The 14,844-nt window shown below is 38.6% G+C and overlaps 2 protein-coding genes across 5 annotated transcripts; one reads left to right on the top strand and one right to left on the bottom strand.

The window, feature by feature from the left end:
* Window positions 1–75: 75 nt before the first annotated feature.
* Window positions 76–10,514, bottom strand: msh4 (mutS homolog 4). 4 transcript variants are annotated; one of them, XM_087780439.1, is made up of 21 exons: window positions 10,156–10,514; window positions 10,067–10,119; window positions 8,579–8,722; window positions 8,352–8,512; window positions 8,170–8,280; window positions 7,574–7,689; window positions 7,340–7,513; window positions 7,107–7,279; window positions 6,977–7,044; window positions 6,835–6,909; window positions 6,676–6,740; window positions 5,480–5,649; window positions 5,284–5,420; window positions 4,424–4,527; window positions 4,192–4,316; window positions 3,604–3,804; window positions 3,293–3,411; window positions 3,096–3,224; window positions 2,776–2,953; window positions 1,618–1,706; window positions 76–679 (listed from the first exon to the last, which is right to left on the bottom strand). In XM_087780439.1, exons 1-21 carry the CDS (start codon window positions 10,284–10,286, stop codon window positions 488–490), a joined length of 2,715 nt encoding a protein of 904 aa, XP_087636565.1. In that variant the 5' UTR covers window positions 10,287–10,514; the 3' UTR covers window positions 76–487. The 4 variants fall into 4 exon arrangements, with proteins under 4 accessions (XP_087636565.1, XP_087636563.1, XP_087636562.1 ...); XM_087780437.1 differs by lacking the exons at window positions 10,067–10,119; window positions 10,156–10,514 and having other exon boundaries at window positions 1,618–1,694; window positions 8,579–8,889; XM_087780436.1 differs by lacking the exons at window positions 10,067–10,119; window positions 10,156–10,514 and having other exon boundaries at window positions 8,579–8,889.
* Window positions 10,515–10,984: 470 nt separating this feature from the next.
* Window positions 10,985–13,172, top strand: vcpkmt (valosin containing protein lysine (K) methyltransferase). Its single transcript, XM_087779396.1, has 5 exons — window positions 10,985–11,241; window positions 11,348–11,461; window positions 11,529–11,601; window positions 11,660–11,779; window positions 13,068–13,172. Exons 1-5 carry the CDS (start codon window positions 10,985–10,987, stop codon window positions 13,170–13,172), a joined length of 669 nt encoding a protein of 222 aa, XP_087635522.1.
* Window positions 13,173–14,844: the final 1,672 nt, after the last annotated feature.

Genomic DNA, 14,844 nt, shown 5'->3' on the forward strand with positions numbered 1-14,844 from the left:
CTTACTGAAAACCGAACCACCAATCGTGGCTGAGAGGGAGTGGCTGTGAAGTTAAGTAGTTCTGCGAATGAAGCTCCTGAATAGAAACTAAAACACGCATTAATAATTAAAAAAACTAAACTATAATCAGTTTAAATTTCAACTTATCCTCCCAAAATGTCTAAATATTCAGGAAGTAGAACTGATGGCTGTAACTGTGGTGGTCACTGCCATGATGTTTGGCTGAAAATGTTTAAACATGTGACGTAGAAACAGATGAACAACTAGTTAAATAAACATGCTCAGTTAGTTCGATAAATAATGCAGACGATATAAAATGATTAAGAAAACATTTATTTAGCTCAACAACTAGTCTTACTCCAAACCTCACTTAAAGGGTTATTTTTTAATAACTCTAACCAAATAACACTTAACCAACCTTTTTGAATTAATTTTCAATACCCTGTAGATAAGCTAAGAGAATCATGAGAATCATCTGTGTCAGTTTCTATGCCATAGACTCAGGTGGCGCTCCATCTATGGCCTGTAGCTCGACCTCGTACTGTTTCTTCAGACCCTTCAGATACTCTCTCAGGCTCTCCGGGTCCAGCCGGGAATTCCTGGCAGCCTGCTGGAGGTGCGTGGCCAGACGGTAAACTGCCCTCTGTCTCTCCGCCTCTGGATCTTTAACAAGCTTTGCCTGCGGAGAGCAACGCACCATCAGTCTGACCTCTGGCCCGAGAGTCGCTGAGAAAAAATGAGTTTCATATGCTCATCATGATCGTAGGCCCGGATCCCGGTGGGTTGGGTCGGAACCGGGTGCAGCAGAGGAATATTAACAAGTGAGTTGGAGCTTCTCTTTGAGAATGGGAATGTTTTCAACAAATATTTACTTTGAGAGAGAGATCCTCAAACATGATGAAATGAAAGTATGATCAAGACTTTGGCAACATGTCATATATTTGCAGAACCTCAGTATAGACGTGATCTTCCTTAAAACACAACAAAGCGTGTACAAGCTTGATAGATAGATAGATAGACAGATAGATAGATAGATAGATAGATAGATAGATAGATAGATAGATAGATAGATAGATAAACAGACAGACAGACAGACAGACAAGTTGATAGATGATAGATAGTTTCTATAAAAACAAAGTGCAAGATTACATCAATCTAAGTCTAAAGATAAAGGATATAGATCAAAGACAAATAAAAAAGACAAGGATTAACATAGAATAGAGTATAATGACACTTTCTCTCCACTCCTGTCCCTAAACTCTGAATTAAACAGTCTAATAGCATGAGGAATGAATGAGTCCCTGAGTCTATTAGTTTTGCATCTGGGGAGGAGCATTCGTTCGCTCCATCAGAGGATGACTGTCATCATCCATGATGGACACTAGTTTGTCCAGTGATCTCCTCTCTACAACTGTCAACAGTGAGTCCAGATTCATGCCAACTTCAGAACTCAAAACTGGACGAGGAATTCAAATGAAGGGGGGAAACTGCTGAGTCAGATGTCCCTACTTAAGATAAAAAACAATCCTCTACTTTAAAATATGAAATGAGAGCAGGAGTGACTCATAAATATAACAGACAGAGAGCATGTTGAGACATAGAGGTCATAAAGTGTACCGAGAGCTGCTGGCTGACTTTGGACGCAATTGTCTTGGCTTCCTGGATTATGCCGGGAGGAAGCGAAGTCAATCCTGCTGCTCGCAGACCTCAGAACGAAGAACGAAAAGAAACATTGTTTTTTTGTCAGTGGAAATATTTTACCAGTACAAGACGAATTATATAAATGAAATGTATTTTAAATAGTTGTTAAAATTAAAATGATAGACTCAGATTTTGATTATTATTTCAACTTTGTTTATGCTAAATGTTTGAAATAAATACATCTTAAATGTTCAAAGTTAGTTGCTGCTGAAAATTAAGCACTTTAACATGACAAAAGCTAAATGAATAAAAAAAAAATGAAATCACATGATTTCAATATTTAATCATGCATGATTTATGATGTTAACTCTCGTGTTATCTCAGGGTCAAGGTCGCCCGAAGGCCGAACAACAAATGTGTTTGTGGTATCCCTTGTGTTGTCTCTGGGTCAAGGTGAACGACCTCCCTGGCTTCCATTAATACATATGCAGTGGTGGAGGTCGTTTATCTTGACCCAGAGACATCACAAAGGATAAAACAATTACTATTTGTTTTCAGGCCTTCAGGTCATCTTGACACTGAGGTAACACAATTTATAATTCCACAGGGTCCCTACAGCCCAAGGCAGTTTAAATGTAAGACTTTTCAAATACTATTTGAAATTAAATGTAATACCAATTAGACATTCAACCAAAAAAGTAAAAAAAAAACATAAATAAATAACATATTTTTATGGGAAATTTAACCTCAATGAAAAAAGTAAACATTACTTTTTTGTGGAAAACTTTCTGTCACTCCAATCTTGCTGATTTTTAAAATTGCCTTTCAATAAATAATAATTACATTTTAAGTATTTTCGTGTTTTGAAACCAAGACAAAACGTACTTATCATGAGTTCCCTTTTTTTTACGACTTTTTGAAATTTTTCTTCAGGATAATTTAATGCTAGTTAAGGCCTTGTTTTGATATTGATGCATTTAGTGCTTTTAAATAATCCCACATAAACAAGAAAACATTAGTCTTGCATTAAAACAGTTTTTCTAGAACTTTAAAGAAAAACTACATATGTCATATATTTGTTACTCAGCAATACTGTGGTGCAGATGGACTCGCTAAAAAGTTGTTTTCAAGTACCGTACTGCCTCTCCTCAGAACACCCTCGACTCAGCGTGTGTGTGTAAACCACACACTCAGCTCCTGTGTCGGCGTCCCGAGTGTGCTGCACCTCCATGTGCTGGATCTCGACATTCGGGTACAAGGACTCCAGGGACTGGCACAGCTCCAGAAAGTGAGTGGCAAAGAGAGTGAACGCCTTCAGGAGAGACAAGAGAAACACCGTCAGAACAGGTTCGGTTATAATGATAATGATTACGATGATGACTGTATGTTAATAATGAGAAAGAATCTGAATTTTCTGGTTTTTGATTCTGTGGGGTGAAGATGATGTGACATACCTTGAGGCCAAGAAGGAACTCGCAAACTGCGTGGCAGATGCCGATGCCCTCCTCGGCACTGGTGCCACGCCCCAATTCGTCGATGATGATAAGAGAGCGGCCGCTCACGTTGTGGATTATGTAAGAAATCTTTGTGGGAAATGAGAAGCTGTTAAGTAGACGACTTTAAAAGGGAAAAGACCGAAAAGACACCAAACCTCTTTCATCTCCAGCATGAAGGTGGAGCAGTTGGTTTCAAAGTCGTCGTCCACACCGATCCTAGTGTAGATTTGATCGGCCACGCGGAAAGAGGCGTACTCTGCTGGGACGAAGGAACCTGCAAACAATGTATATATATTAATATATATTTTACATCATTCATCTTTAAAATTACAGTTTAATTGTATTTTTAGATACAAAATAACTTGATAAAATTGTTTTTTTTTCTGCATATATATTCTTTCTATTGCGTCTATTTAAATCAACAAAATAAAAATATAACAACGTTAAAATAGATAAATAAACCAACCGATCTGAGCCATGATCTGACACAGCGCCACCTGCTTGAGGTAGGTGGACTTGCCGCTCATGTTGGGCCCAGTGATGATGACGAAGTTGCTGCCCTCGGAGATGAAGCTGTTGTTGGAGACCGTCTTCTGTCCAGAGATCCGCTCCAGGACGGGGTGACGTCCTTGTTTGACGGCAAGAGTGTCTGTGAACTCTGGACGAACTGCAACGAGAAAAATAAAAGGGCTCTGTCTGTGGCATTTAAAAAAAGGTCACACATACATATCTGGAGTACCTCCATCACATGATAGACCCTTAGATCACCGACTGGACTTGTCGGATTCGTCTGATGATATCTAGACTGAAACTTGTAACATGTCCTGCATTATTCATGGGGAGCCTTGTGTCGCTCTACAACACATCTCACCAGTGCATCCATTATGTAACCGGGGTAATCTGAGTACAAACTGGATGGCATGAAAGAAGGACAGACAGTCATTGCATGTCATGCTGAGTGTCGCTGTGCACCATGTGGTTAATTTGAGAAGCAGTGACCCCGCGAGGTCAGCGTGAAAGCGAACGGAGAGGCCTGTGAAATGGGCGGACTCACCGTAGTCAGAGAGAGTGCAGGCGTTGGCGAGCGAGAGCAGCATGTCTAACATGGAGACGGCATCGGAGAGCTTGTAGAGGCAGTGGATGTGTTCACGGACAGCGCTGAGCAGTTGACTAATTACCCTGGAGGAGAAAGGAGGGATGAGAAACGGAAAGATAGCACGCTCTAGTGGACTCTAGTGGACGGCTCTGGTGGAGCAGAAGCTGACATAAGTAGTCATCAAACCTACATGGAAGACATGTGGAAGATCTCTCTCAGGGCGTGATCACAGCGGTCGTTCATCTTCATTAGGTCGGTGGTGGTGAAGGCGTAGTTGTCTTTGTTCCTGGTCACCTGAGAGGAAAGCATCCGCATTCACCCTTTTTATTTACAAGCCTTTGGCTCTGGAGCGGATTTGACAAGCACATTCATAGCAGAGCAGGAGAGATTACGATGATTTATGTGTATCTCAAACTCAACCAGCGGCCAGGACATATTAGTCTTCACTAAACTTGTCTTTAACAGGGTGTATCAAGTTTCAAATTCCTTTCTTCCACCTCAGTTTTACTGTTTTTGTAAGTCTTTGTATAACTGTGACATCCAAAATTTCTGTTTCTTATCTTAAACACAGGAATGTTTATATGTAATAATATGAGCATGAACATTTATTTACTTTGATTTTGAGCATTTTGACAAATGTTTCTCATTTGGTGAAAGGGCATTGTTGTAGGAAAACTAGTTTCACATGTTTGAGTCAAAACAATCATGAAAAAATATTAGTTTAGTTTCAGTTCAGGACAGGACAGTTCAGCGTAAAACACATGGAAGATGACTTGTCAAAAAGTGGATAATAAAAGTCCAGGAGTCAAAGTCTGTTCCTGTTAATATATCAAATAGTTCAAACACATCATTTTAATTTCCTTATTTGTGTGATTTGAGTGAATATTTTTAAAGTGAAGAAAAAAATCCAGTAGTATTCTCTTTTCTTAAATACCTATAAATATTAAAATTGTAAGGATATGGAAAAGAGACAGAGGCGCTCACTTTTCTATAGCAACTCTACAGCTCAAATAAAAATAAACCCAGACCATGTGTGTGTCGTCCATCTACCTTCATAAACTCAGCAGGAAGTCTCCCATCTGGCAAACTAACCCCGTCCAGCTTCATCTGAATAAAGAACCCTCGGGAAGAGCTGAAGCTGGTCCTCATGGGGAAGCCATACTTCTCAGCCATCAGATCCACCAGACCTGAGAAACCGTGTGTGTGAGACGTCGGACGAGACCACGGAACGAGGAAGCTTCAACACCTGCGATGTCATCCACGATCTCCGTGTAGGCCCGCCGGGCGATGTCCAGGAACTCGTTGATGTTGGGCCGAACGGCGTAGCACTTCTGGGTGCGCATGTCCAGACTCCCTCTCAGGTAGACGGTGTCGTCGTTGATCACGGTGTGGATCTGCTTCAGGATCAGGTCGAATCTAGGGGAGAAATAAAGTGAAAGTGATTCAGTCTAAATCCCAGGACCACCAAACAGAATGTGTTCTTTTGTCAAACTCATGTGCCATCGTGTTCTTTCATGTGCTCAGCAAGAGCATTAATAAAGTATATTTTTATTCAGATTAGGGGTGTCAACATTAAAAATTTCCTTTACACGTGTGGTCGATGCTTGTATATTTCGTCTAACTGGTTACACACAGTTGTGCTAAATAACCAGTAGAGGGTTCCATCTCAATTCAAACACTTCCTAATCCCATTACAGCAAAGCCCTGCCAGTAGTTATCAAACAACAATTCTTTATTATTGTAAACCCACTTAAAATATGTACCACTTTAATATCATAACTATATGTATCTATTTATGTATTTATACATGTATGTACGGTATATTTTTTCCGACTATAAATGGCATCTAAAATCCTTTAATATTCCTTAAAATGACATTATTAGCCTCATGCATTGATTCTGGTTTTACTTACGGACCTCAGAACCAATTTTAATGTGGCATTCAAAAATCCGTCAATATATTTATGAAGCCAAACCGCAATACACCATCACTGTAGTATTACTTTGCCAGACTCGATAGTAATACTACGACGCTGTAGTATTACTATCTGTATTTTGTAATTTTACAAAAATTGTTAACCCTGTCTAAGTACAGCAAACATTTATTTATTCATGAATACAATTGCGGTGCTTATCGTATCTTTTAACAATTGTTCATACAAAACTTGCCGGTTGTTACTGTCATTAAAGTTAAAGCTTCCATCAAACAGCAGCTCCGCATCACTTGCAGGAATGTTTATATTGGTGAGAAACTCGGAGGAGAGAAAAAAACTGTTTTTTACTTTTCTAAATGGTTATGATTTGTTTCAAAAATGTCCAGATATTGACACCTGTAATTCAGATTCTAAACTTGAGTTTCAACTCTTAATATATAACATTTCAGACCCATAACTGATGGAAACTCATGGAGTGAGATCATGATTTTCTAATGAAAACCGTCACCTGTTATCGTTCAGTGAGGCGCTGTAAGCCTTGAGCAGGGCAGTGTTGCAGTTGCTCAGCACCGTCTGTTTGAAAAGACAAATCTTATGTCTAACAAGGATGATTATATCAGTTTGGAAAAAAAGCTGTTTGTAATTATTTGTGTATGAAAATACAAACTGTTAACCGGGGAACCAGATCTAGTGTGTGCTTCAGCTGGATGACGTGAGTGATCTTGGCCTCAGCCACCTGGATCTACAAATAAACCCCACACGTTAAAAAAGGATAATAAACGCCTGATTCAAAGCACTGGGTCACGCACAGTATCCTGTTTGGGGACCTGGACGAGGACGGAGAGCAGCTGGTCGATGTCCAGGAAGTGACTGATGGCTGTTAGAAGAAAGATAATGTGAAATATGACTCAGTTTATGAGTGGGCAGAATGTTATTGACCATTTTTCAGTCCAAAGAATAACTCCTCGTTCTGAAGCATTTCTTGAACCGAATCCAATCGAATGTTTATAGAGTCCACATCAACGAGAGGCTCTAGGATATTAGAGCGAAGCCGTCTAGCGCCTCCCGGTGTCTTGGTGTGGTTGAGAACTCCTAGAAGAGTGTGGTCGCTTCTGTGCACGAGTTTATATTAGTCATAAGGATTGAAAGTCAGGGTCTTGCTGCGGAGTTACCTGTGGTCTCTGTTATTGACCACCAGCTCCAAGTTAGAGGCAGACGCCCAGTCGATCATGGCGGTCTGCTCGCTTCCCTTGAAGACCACTTTGAGGGACTTGGCCGGGTAGACACAACTCTGGATGAACTCGAGGTACTTGAGCAGAGCGGCGGCGGCGGCGAGGCAGTAGTATCTGAACACATCGTGAGATTAAGCAGAGTTTTGTTAAACGTTACTACGGTCAGGGACGTACTTAGCTCGCACTTCCATGAGGATCGTGCCAAACTCTGGAGCGCACAGCTGCTGAATGTACTCCAGACCTTTCTTCTCATTGAAGTATTTCCTCTGGATTGCAGTGAAAGCGACTCCCTGGCGAGGAATGTTGTGGAAACACAGAATATTAGTTTTCTGTGAAGGCCAAAGAACAAGGTTTTATGGGAACGGCATGTTTTATGTTGCGGTATTCAAATATATTTGCTAAAAATCTAGAAATTCAACTGTCCCATGAGCCACTTAAAGTAAAACGTCTTCATTATGTTTATGTTTAATTTGTGTTATTCATATTGAATTTCTCAGCTGGATTCAGTATTTTTTTAATAATATTTAAACTTGACCTTTAAACATTTGTCATTATTTCTACGTAATATTTTAAGATAATAAATATAGTTTTATATATATACAGCATATGTATTTAACGCAGACTTTTCTCTGTAGTGTTATTCATTTAATGTATATTTACTTGCTTGTCTTATTAAATTATTTCAGGACATACAGTATAAAAACATTTTTAGACAAAAAAAATGATTTTGAAAAGAAACAAATTGAAGAAAGAATTGCAGGATGTTTTACCTGAAAGTTCTGTGTGATGAGGTTGAACAGTTTGGTTCCTTTCCCTTTGTCTGTACTGGTGTCTGGCATGAGAATCTCCATCGGACTGAGGACGTGAATCTTTGTGATGACCTTCACAACACGAAGGGTGAAACATGAGAGGGACAGCAGGGAGTTTCTGGAGCGTGTGGGCGTCGGTTTACTTTGGCATAAGTGCCAGTGTCAGCAAACTGAGACAAGACCAGTTCTGGGCATTTCAGGTCAAGACTGGCCATGCCGATCTCCCCCCGGGCCAGACCGGAGCCCTCGACCACCGCCACGACGACAGAGGCCGATGTTGGGGTCGCTGAGGAACAACTCGTGCCTGTAAGAGAGATTTGTTTTTTTAAATACTTCTGTGGGATTTTGACAGTACTTTATTCTGAAGTACCAGTTTGGCCATTGCTAGGGGTCCGGGTACGATGAACACGGGCGGACCCCGGGGTGACTCTTGTCCTGGGTGTCCATGCATGACCGCAGGAGGAGCTGTCAGATGTCAGTGTAGGAAAAGAATGGTTTGGAGGCTGGATTGGACCTGTGTCAACACATAATACCCCTCGTTGTTTTTGCGACATGTACCACATAAAATCAGTCTGAGGTCAGTTAGCAAAACAAACAAACAGAATTAATACATAAGGCTAAGGAGCCGACCTGTTGATTTTAAAATAAATTAAAGGATTTTATGTGCGCTTTATAATCCAAAAGAATACGGTAAAGTAAGTTCTGTGATTCATCTGTTATGTTTGCTATTACATTGAACTACCATTTGAAGTGGGTCTACAATAATACACTTTTTGTCTGATAGCTACTGGAAGGGCCTTGTTGTAATGGAATCAGGAGGTGTTTTAGCAGAGACAGAACCCTCTTGTGGTTATATATGTTTGTGTGTATTTGCCATTTGCTGGATATCGACACTGGTCACATTTGATGTTTGATCCTAATACCAGACAGTTGTGTTTCCCGATCAACTCTGTTTCCCATTCAACTGCGTTTTCGTTGTTTTCTTTACCATTATAAAACATTACTGATGACGTAGAACGCATGTCCTAGTTTATCAAGAAGATCTCAATTATTCGGATTGACTAAGTACACTCGCCAAAAGTATCTAACAACAAGATTTTCTCTTGACAATACTCTGTCGCAAAACATCTAAGGCAAGTAAAATGTTCATTGAAATCCCTGTAATATTATGTTATAATGTATCTGAAAGTTTGCCAATTCCTTTTTTGGGGAAATGGTCGATTGCCTGGTCAATCCAAGCAGCCATGTTTACTGAAAAGTTCTGTCACCTCCAACGCTAACTACATCAATGTTTAAAATTAAAATACACCCTAAATGTTTCCATTACTGTTTATTTAAAGGTGTGTTTGTTCAATCTGGGCTATGTATTTCCTTTTTCTATGCATATTTTGAGAGCCAATTTTTCTAATTCAACACAAATTAATTGATTAAAAAAGTATTATTAGCTGATAAAACGTTTTCTAGTTGTCTGTTTACCAAGCTTCCCTTTTAAAAATGGGGTAAATATTAAGTTGGATTTAACAAAAAGGTCACACCTACAATATTGACTTAGTATTTAGGAGGTAGTATTCGAAAATAGTGCATTTTTACCGGTTTTAATAATCCATATGTTTTTGATCACAGGAAAATGATACAAATATCACTGGAAATATCTTTACAATACCTACTGGTTCCATACGAACCAATTCATCTTTAAAATGTTATTTATTTTGAGGTCAAAAGATGTGAGGAATTTAAAATCATGAATTAAAAGAATCATTATGATTATTTAATTTATAAGTATGTTATAATAAACAAGTATACAATATTTATGGTATTATTTGGTAAACAAATAAAATGGTGGTTTGTTAAATGTCACCTGTTGCTGCTCTAGGAAGGGCAGGTTGTTGAGTGGGGGGGCTGATGCTGCTGCTGCTTCTGCCGGTCACCTCCAAACTTCCAGTTGACCCCGCTGACCCTGGGATGTTGGAAGGACAGTCTTCTGGTCCTCGGGGGTCAGTGGGTGACGTCAGCGACCAGACCGGTCCACGGTCGGTGGTGTCGCTGTTTGACGCATTATTGGCGCTATTGTTGAGCATCTTCTTCTTTACTCCTCACAGATAGAAATACAAATGAATCACGAGGGTCTTAAAAAAACGTGAAAATAAACAATCTAACACGTTATTTATTAATGAAAACAAGAAAACAGCTTATAGCTTAATTAAAAGTCAAGTTCGTTAGCAACGTCACGTGAGCTAGCTAAAGTAAGAAAATCGCGGGCTTATGGGAGGAAAATGACGTCATGATCATATATGAATAATTACTGATTTAATTTTTGCGTTATTTTTTATTTATTTCAGAGGGAAATCTATTTTGGTCTGGATACTATTTGTTGTTCTTTAAAAGGTTTGTTAATTTGAAATAAATCCTTACAATTATTGACGTTTTGACTGATAATAATTTGACTAATGATGTTTTAAATAATTAAATAACACATTCAATAATTTAAACAATATAACATGCAAACATGTAAAATAACAATCGTACATATGTGTGTATTGTAAGTTTTATCGAGGCAGTTTAACTTCCGATGTGTCAACCATCTAAATCGTTTAAAACTTGTATTATATATTAGTAAATACAGGTGTTAAAATATATATATAATAGACATTCTACTTTGTATAAACCAAGGGTTTAACATTATTTATATTATTATATTAATCCATGTATATTATCAATGACAACCGAAGCTTTTATTGTGTAGGGGAAAACCCGGAAACGCCGTCAGCATGTGAACATGGCGGCGTCTGAAAGTTCACATGAGTATTTCATTCGAGATATCGAGAAAAACGACGGCTCTGCGCTGAAGCTGAAGCAGTGCTACCTCGGAGATGTCGGCTGTGTGGTGTGGGACGCCGCCATCGTCTTGGCTAAATATTTAGAGGGTAAACAGTTTCAAGATCCGTCGTCAGGCTTGGATTCATGGTCTGGGAGCAGAGTTTTAGAACTGGGATCTGGAACTGGAGCTGTGGGTCTGATGGCCGCTTCTCTAGGGTGAGATTTGTATTGTTATATTTAAAATTGAAAGTCAATTCAATAGTGTTTTCATCCTGCCTCATGATGGCTGTCAATCCTGATCAAATGATATCTCCTCCTTCAGGGCCCAGACAACACTGACAGACCTGGAGGAACTCCAGAACCTCCTAACATTGAACATCCAAGAGAATAGGGCGCTGATAAAGACCGGATCCATAACTGCAAAGGTGCTCCAATGGTTCGTGCTTCTCATCCAATACCTAGTGCTTCACTCCAGAGAGGAATGATTGATGGTTCTTCTGCAGGGGTGAAGATGTTTCCGACTTCCTGCCGTCACCCGACTACATCCTGATGGCCGACTGCATCTATTATGAGCAGGTACGTCGATCTTTCCGTCGCCATCGTGTCTCTGATCGTCTCTGTTCATCCGTCGCAGTCCGTCGTTCCTCTGGTAGAGACGCTGAAGCTGCTGACTGGACCTCAAACCTGCATCATCTGTTGCTACGAGCAACGCACGGAAGGAGTCAACCCCAGGGTGGAGCAGCAGTTCTTTGAGGTGAGATCAGACTGAAGGTTTTTTACAACTATATATTCAGTTTCTTACATTGTGATAAAAAAAACTAGGGAAGAACTGAGATAGTGCATACCTCTGCCAAGGAGATCATTACTTTAATAAACTAAAAACAAAATTACATTCATAACACAACTTTCATGATTCAAGAATGTTGTTGGCTCATTTTAAAACTCTAAATAAAATCTTTGTTTCTAATGATCAAGTTTGAAGTTGAAGATGCAGTGAGTCCCTCATCATGCCCATGTTTTGAAGTAATTACTTTATAAAGTTCTCCCTCGTCTTAAATCTGGGCGAACAAGAGGTTACAAGAGTGGAGTCCATTATGATGTAACAATAGTCTTCACTCCTTTAGCCAGCTGTAACCACTCCCTGCTCTGTTTATACAACGAGTCCCTTGGCGGTGGAGACTTTTGGGATTGATGACGCGCAGTGACAAACCCTGATGCTTGACCAATCCCAGAAGAGTCGCTGTGGTTATCGTACACAAAGTGTTTTTTCAGTGGGCGGGGCTTAAGCACATTGTACAAAACTATCTTTGAATTAAAATATTTACATTAGAAAAATAGACACATACTGATGATGCAAAAAAGGTCCAAGATCAACTTGGGAAGGGCATCTCACTTAAATCAACACATTAGTTGAACTTTAACCACTAAGAAAAAAATGCCGTTCAAGTTGCAACTTCTCCCTGTCTCACAAAGTTTTTAGGAGTATTTACCAAGGGTGTGTATTGGCAGGAGTCTAGCAATACAATGCCTAGCAACGTGACTGTAGGAACATGGATATAGTCGAGGTACTTGACTCTAGCGTTACAGAATTTTCAGACCACATGGCTGTAAAACAAAGTCTATTTTGAAACATTAGCGTTGAAAGCAGCTAGAGCTGACTGTATCCTCTCATTCTCAGACGTGACCGGGAACTTCCGAGATTTAATTGCTCCTTAAGCCTTTGACGGCGTAATCACTAATACCTGAAATTTGATTGCAACACAAAACTGAGAAAACGCAATGAATTAATTTTTGCAAGTAAATAAATTAAAAACAATATATCGGTGTATCAATATATTCTAGCATCCCTAGTATCTTCAGTTATGTGAATTTTTATTTTTATCTAATGATTTCACTCTATCTTGTGTCACGTTTTTGTTTCTGGCTGCATAACCAGCGGCGACAAGAAGCGCCAAAGTGAAGCAGCAGACGACACTGATATCCTGGTTTACATTTCAGAAAACTGTCGTGCTGTTATTGATTCAACACTCTTGTTGTTTAAGCTTCTGCGCCAGGACTTCAGCTGCGAGAAGATCCCGCTGAGTAAACAGGACCCAGAGTTCTGTAGCGCCGACATCCACATCCTGCACATCAGGAGGAAAGCGTGACAGACGATCGTCGGCCATATTTGAAGAAGAAGGGCAGCTCAAAAACTGGATTATATTTTTCTACAATAAGATGTGTTTCGACAGACAACTCCGAGCTCAGAGACTCAAGTTTTTGAGATGTTTCCTTAATCTGCCAGTGTTTGATTCTCAATTTGTATTCATCAATTTTTCATCCATTTTTAAAATGTCTCTATAAACGTTTTTTAATGCCTCTTTTTACTTATTTCGCTCATGTACTGAGGATGTCCACAAGGGGCACTAGTTCAATTCTTCTCACCACTATTTAACATTGTATTACAGTGTTTCATCATCAATGACACTTTTATGTAGAAATATGTGATGGAAACAAAAAATAAACTAATTATTCTTGCGACAGGTGTGAAAGCTGTGAAAGCAAACTAGCAAAGCAGCTTTTTTGTTTTTCTTGCATGGTGAAAATTAAAATTAGTTTGTTTTTCAAAATGGCTGCTTCTCAACTTTATTAGCTTTTGTCTTAAAAACGTGCAAATAATATTTCCACCCATTTTTCTGGACCTAAATGTCCAAACATAGATTCACATCTCTAAATATTTTTGCTGGATATTTATTTATTATATTTATATTGGATACATTGGATACATATCACACACATGTGATCACATTCCATAGTTAATGCATTAACTTTTCATGTGAACAATAAAGCCAAATAATCTTTTAGAAAACTCTGGATTATCATAGTTTGTTTAGTTTTGTAATTTCTATTTTCATCTCACAGATATACAGAAATATTTTTATATTTATGTGACACTGAGCCAATTGTTATTTGCTGATAACTCGTTTTGTTTTCTTTTGACTCCGGGTAAAAAAATAATTTTCCTTCTTTGACAAATGTATTCTCCCTCTTGCTTTTTTTTCTAAACTATCCTCAAACTATATATTTTATTGACCACATTCTAATTTATTTAAACATATTTTCACATTTAAAATGGTTATTTATATTCCTGGTATTGTGTTATTAAATTAAGTCAATTTAAATGTGTTATACCTAATGTCGTATTTCAGTGTTGTGAGTTATATTTCTCATGAGTAAGAATATAGTGATCTCAGTTAATAGGAGCTCCATTCATTTTGATAAAGCCTTGGGAATAATGTGCTAGTTCGTCAGGAACAACTATGAATACAGAGCAGAGTAATGTGTGACTTCACTGCAGCAGAACCAAAATTTATCACCGAACATGTGACCAGTCTCTGCTGCAGCAGGACATGATGATCTCCAGCAGGGGGCGCTGTAAGCATCAAACTTCTGCTTCGAAAGCAGTTACATCACTAGTAATTAAAATAAAATAAAATCTAAAATAATGTCATTAGTTTTAACCATATATGTCCTTAACATACTGTAAATGATGTCTATTTTCTTTTAAAGCATTTGAATAAAACAGTAGTTTTCTCATGTTTTCATGCAAATCATAGGCTCTTGAAGTGTTAATAAACTAATATCTTAGATTATTTTTATATTTTTACCACATAGATGAGCTGCAGAAGAAAACAAAGAAGATGGCTTCTGCAGCTAATTTGAACATTTCAAGTTTAAACAGTTACATTTTAAAGTCTGAAGAATTTGAAAAAATTGCTTTGTTAATATACTATAATATTTTACATTCCAAACCAATTATAAATATTTATCTGAATACGT

Source organism: Callionymus lyra, chromosome 18 (genome assembly GCF_982586985.1).
Source record: "Callionymus lyra chromosome 18, fCalLyr1.hap1.1, whole genome shotgun sequence".
In the NCBI taxonomy this organism is placed as follows: domain Eukaryota; kingdom Metazoa; phylum Chordata; class Actinopteri; order Syngnathiformes; family Callionymidae; genus Callionymus; species Callionymus lyra.

Excerpts from the sequence above, each read along its gene's own strand:
- msh4 (XM_087780439.1), bottom strand. The coding sequence starts at position 10,286 with ATGCTCAACAATAGCGCCAATAATGCGTCAAACAGCGACACCACCGAC. Across the intron at positions 8,513-8,578 it reads CCCTAGCAATGGCCAAACTG|GCACGAGTTGTTCCTCAGCG; the intron begins GTACTTCAGAAT and ends TCTCTCTTACAG. Across the intron at positions 1,707-2,775 it reads TTCTGAGGAGAGGCAGTACG|GTCTGCGAGCAGCAGGATTG; the intron begins GTACTTGAAAAC and ends CTTCGTTCTGAG.
- vcpkmt (XM_087779396.1), top strand. The coding sequence starts at position 10,985 with ATGGCGGCGTCTGAAAGTTCACATGAGTATTTCATTCGAGATATCGAG. Across the intron at positions 11,242-11,347 it reads CTGATGGCCGCTTCTCTAGG|GGCCCAGACAACACTGACAG; the intron begins GTGAGATTTGTA and ends CTCCTCCTTCAG. Across the intron at positions 11,602-11,659 it reads ACTGCATCTATTATGAGCAG|TCCGTCGTTCCTCTGGTAGA; the intron begins GTACGTCGATCT and ends CATCCGTCGCAG.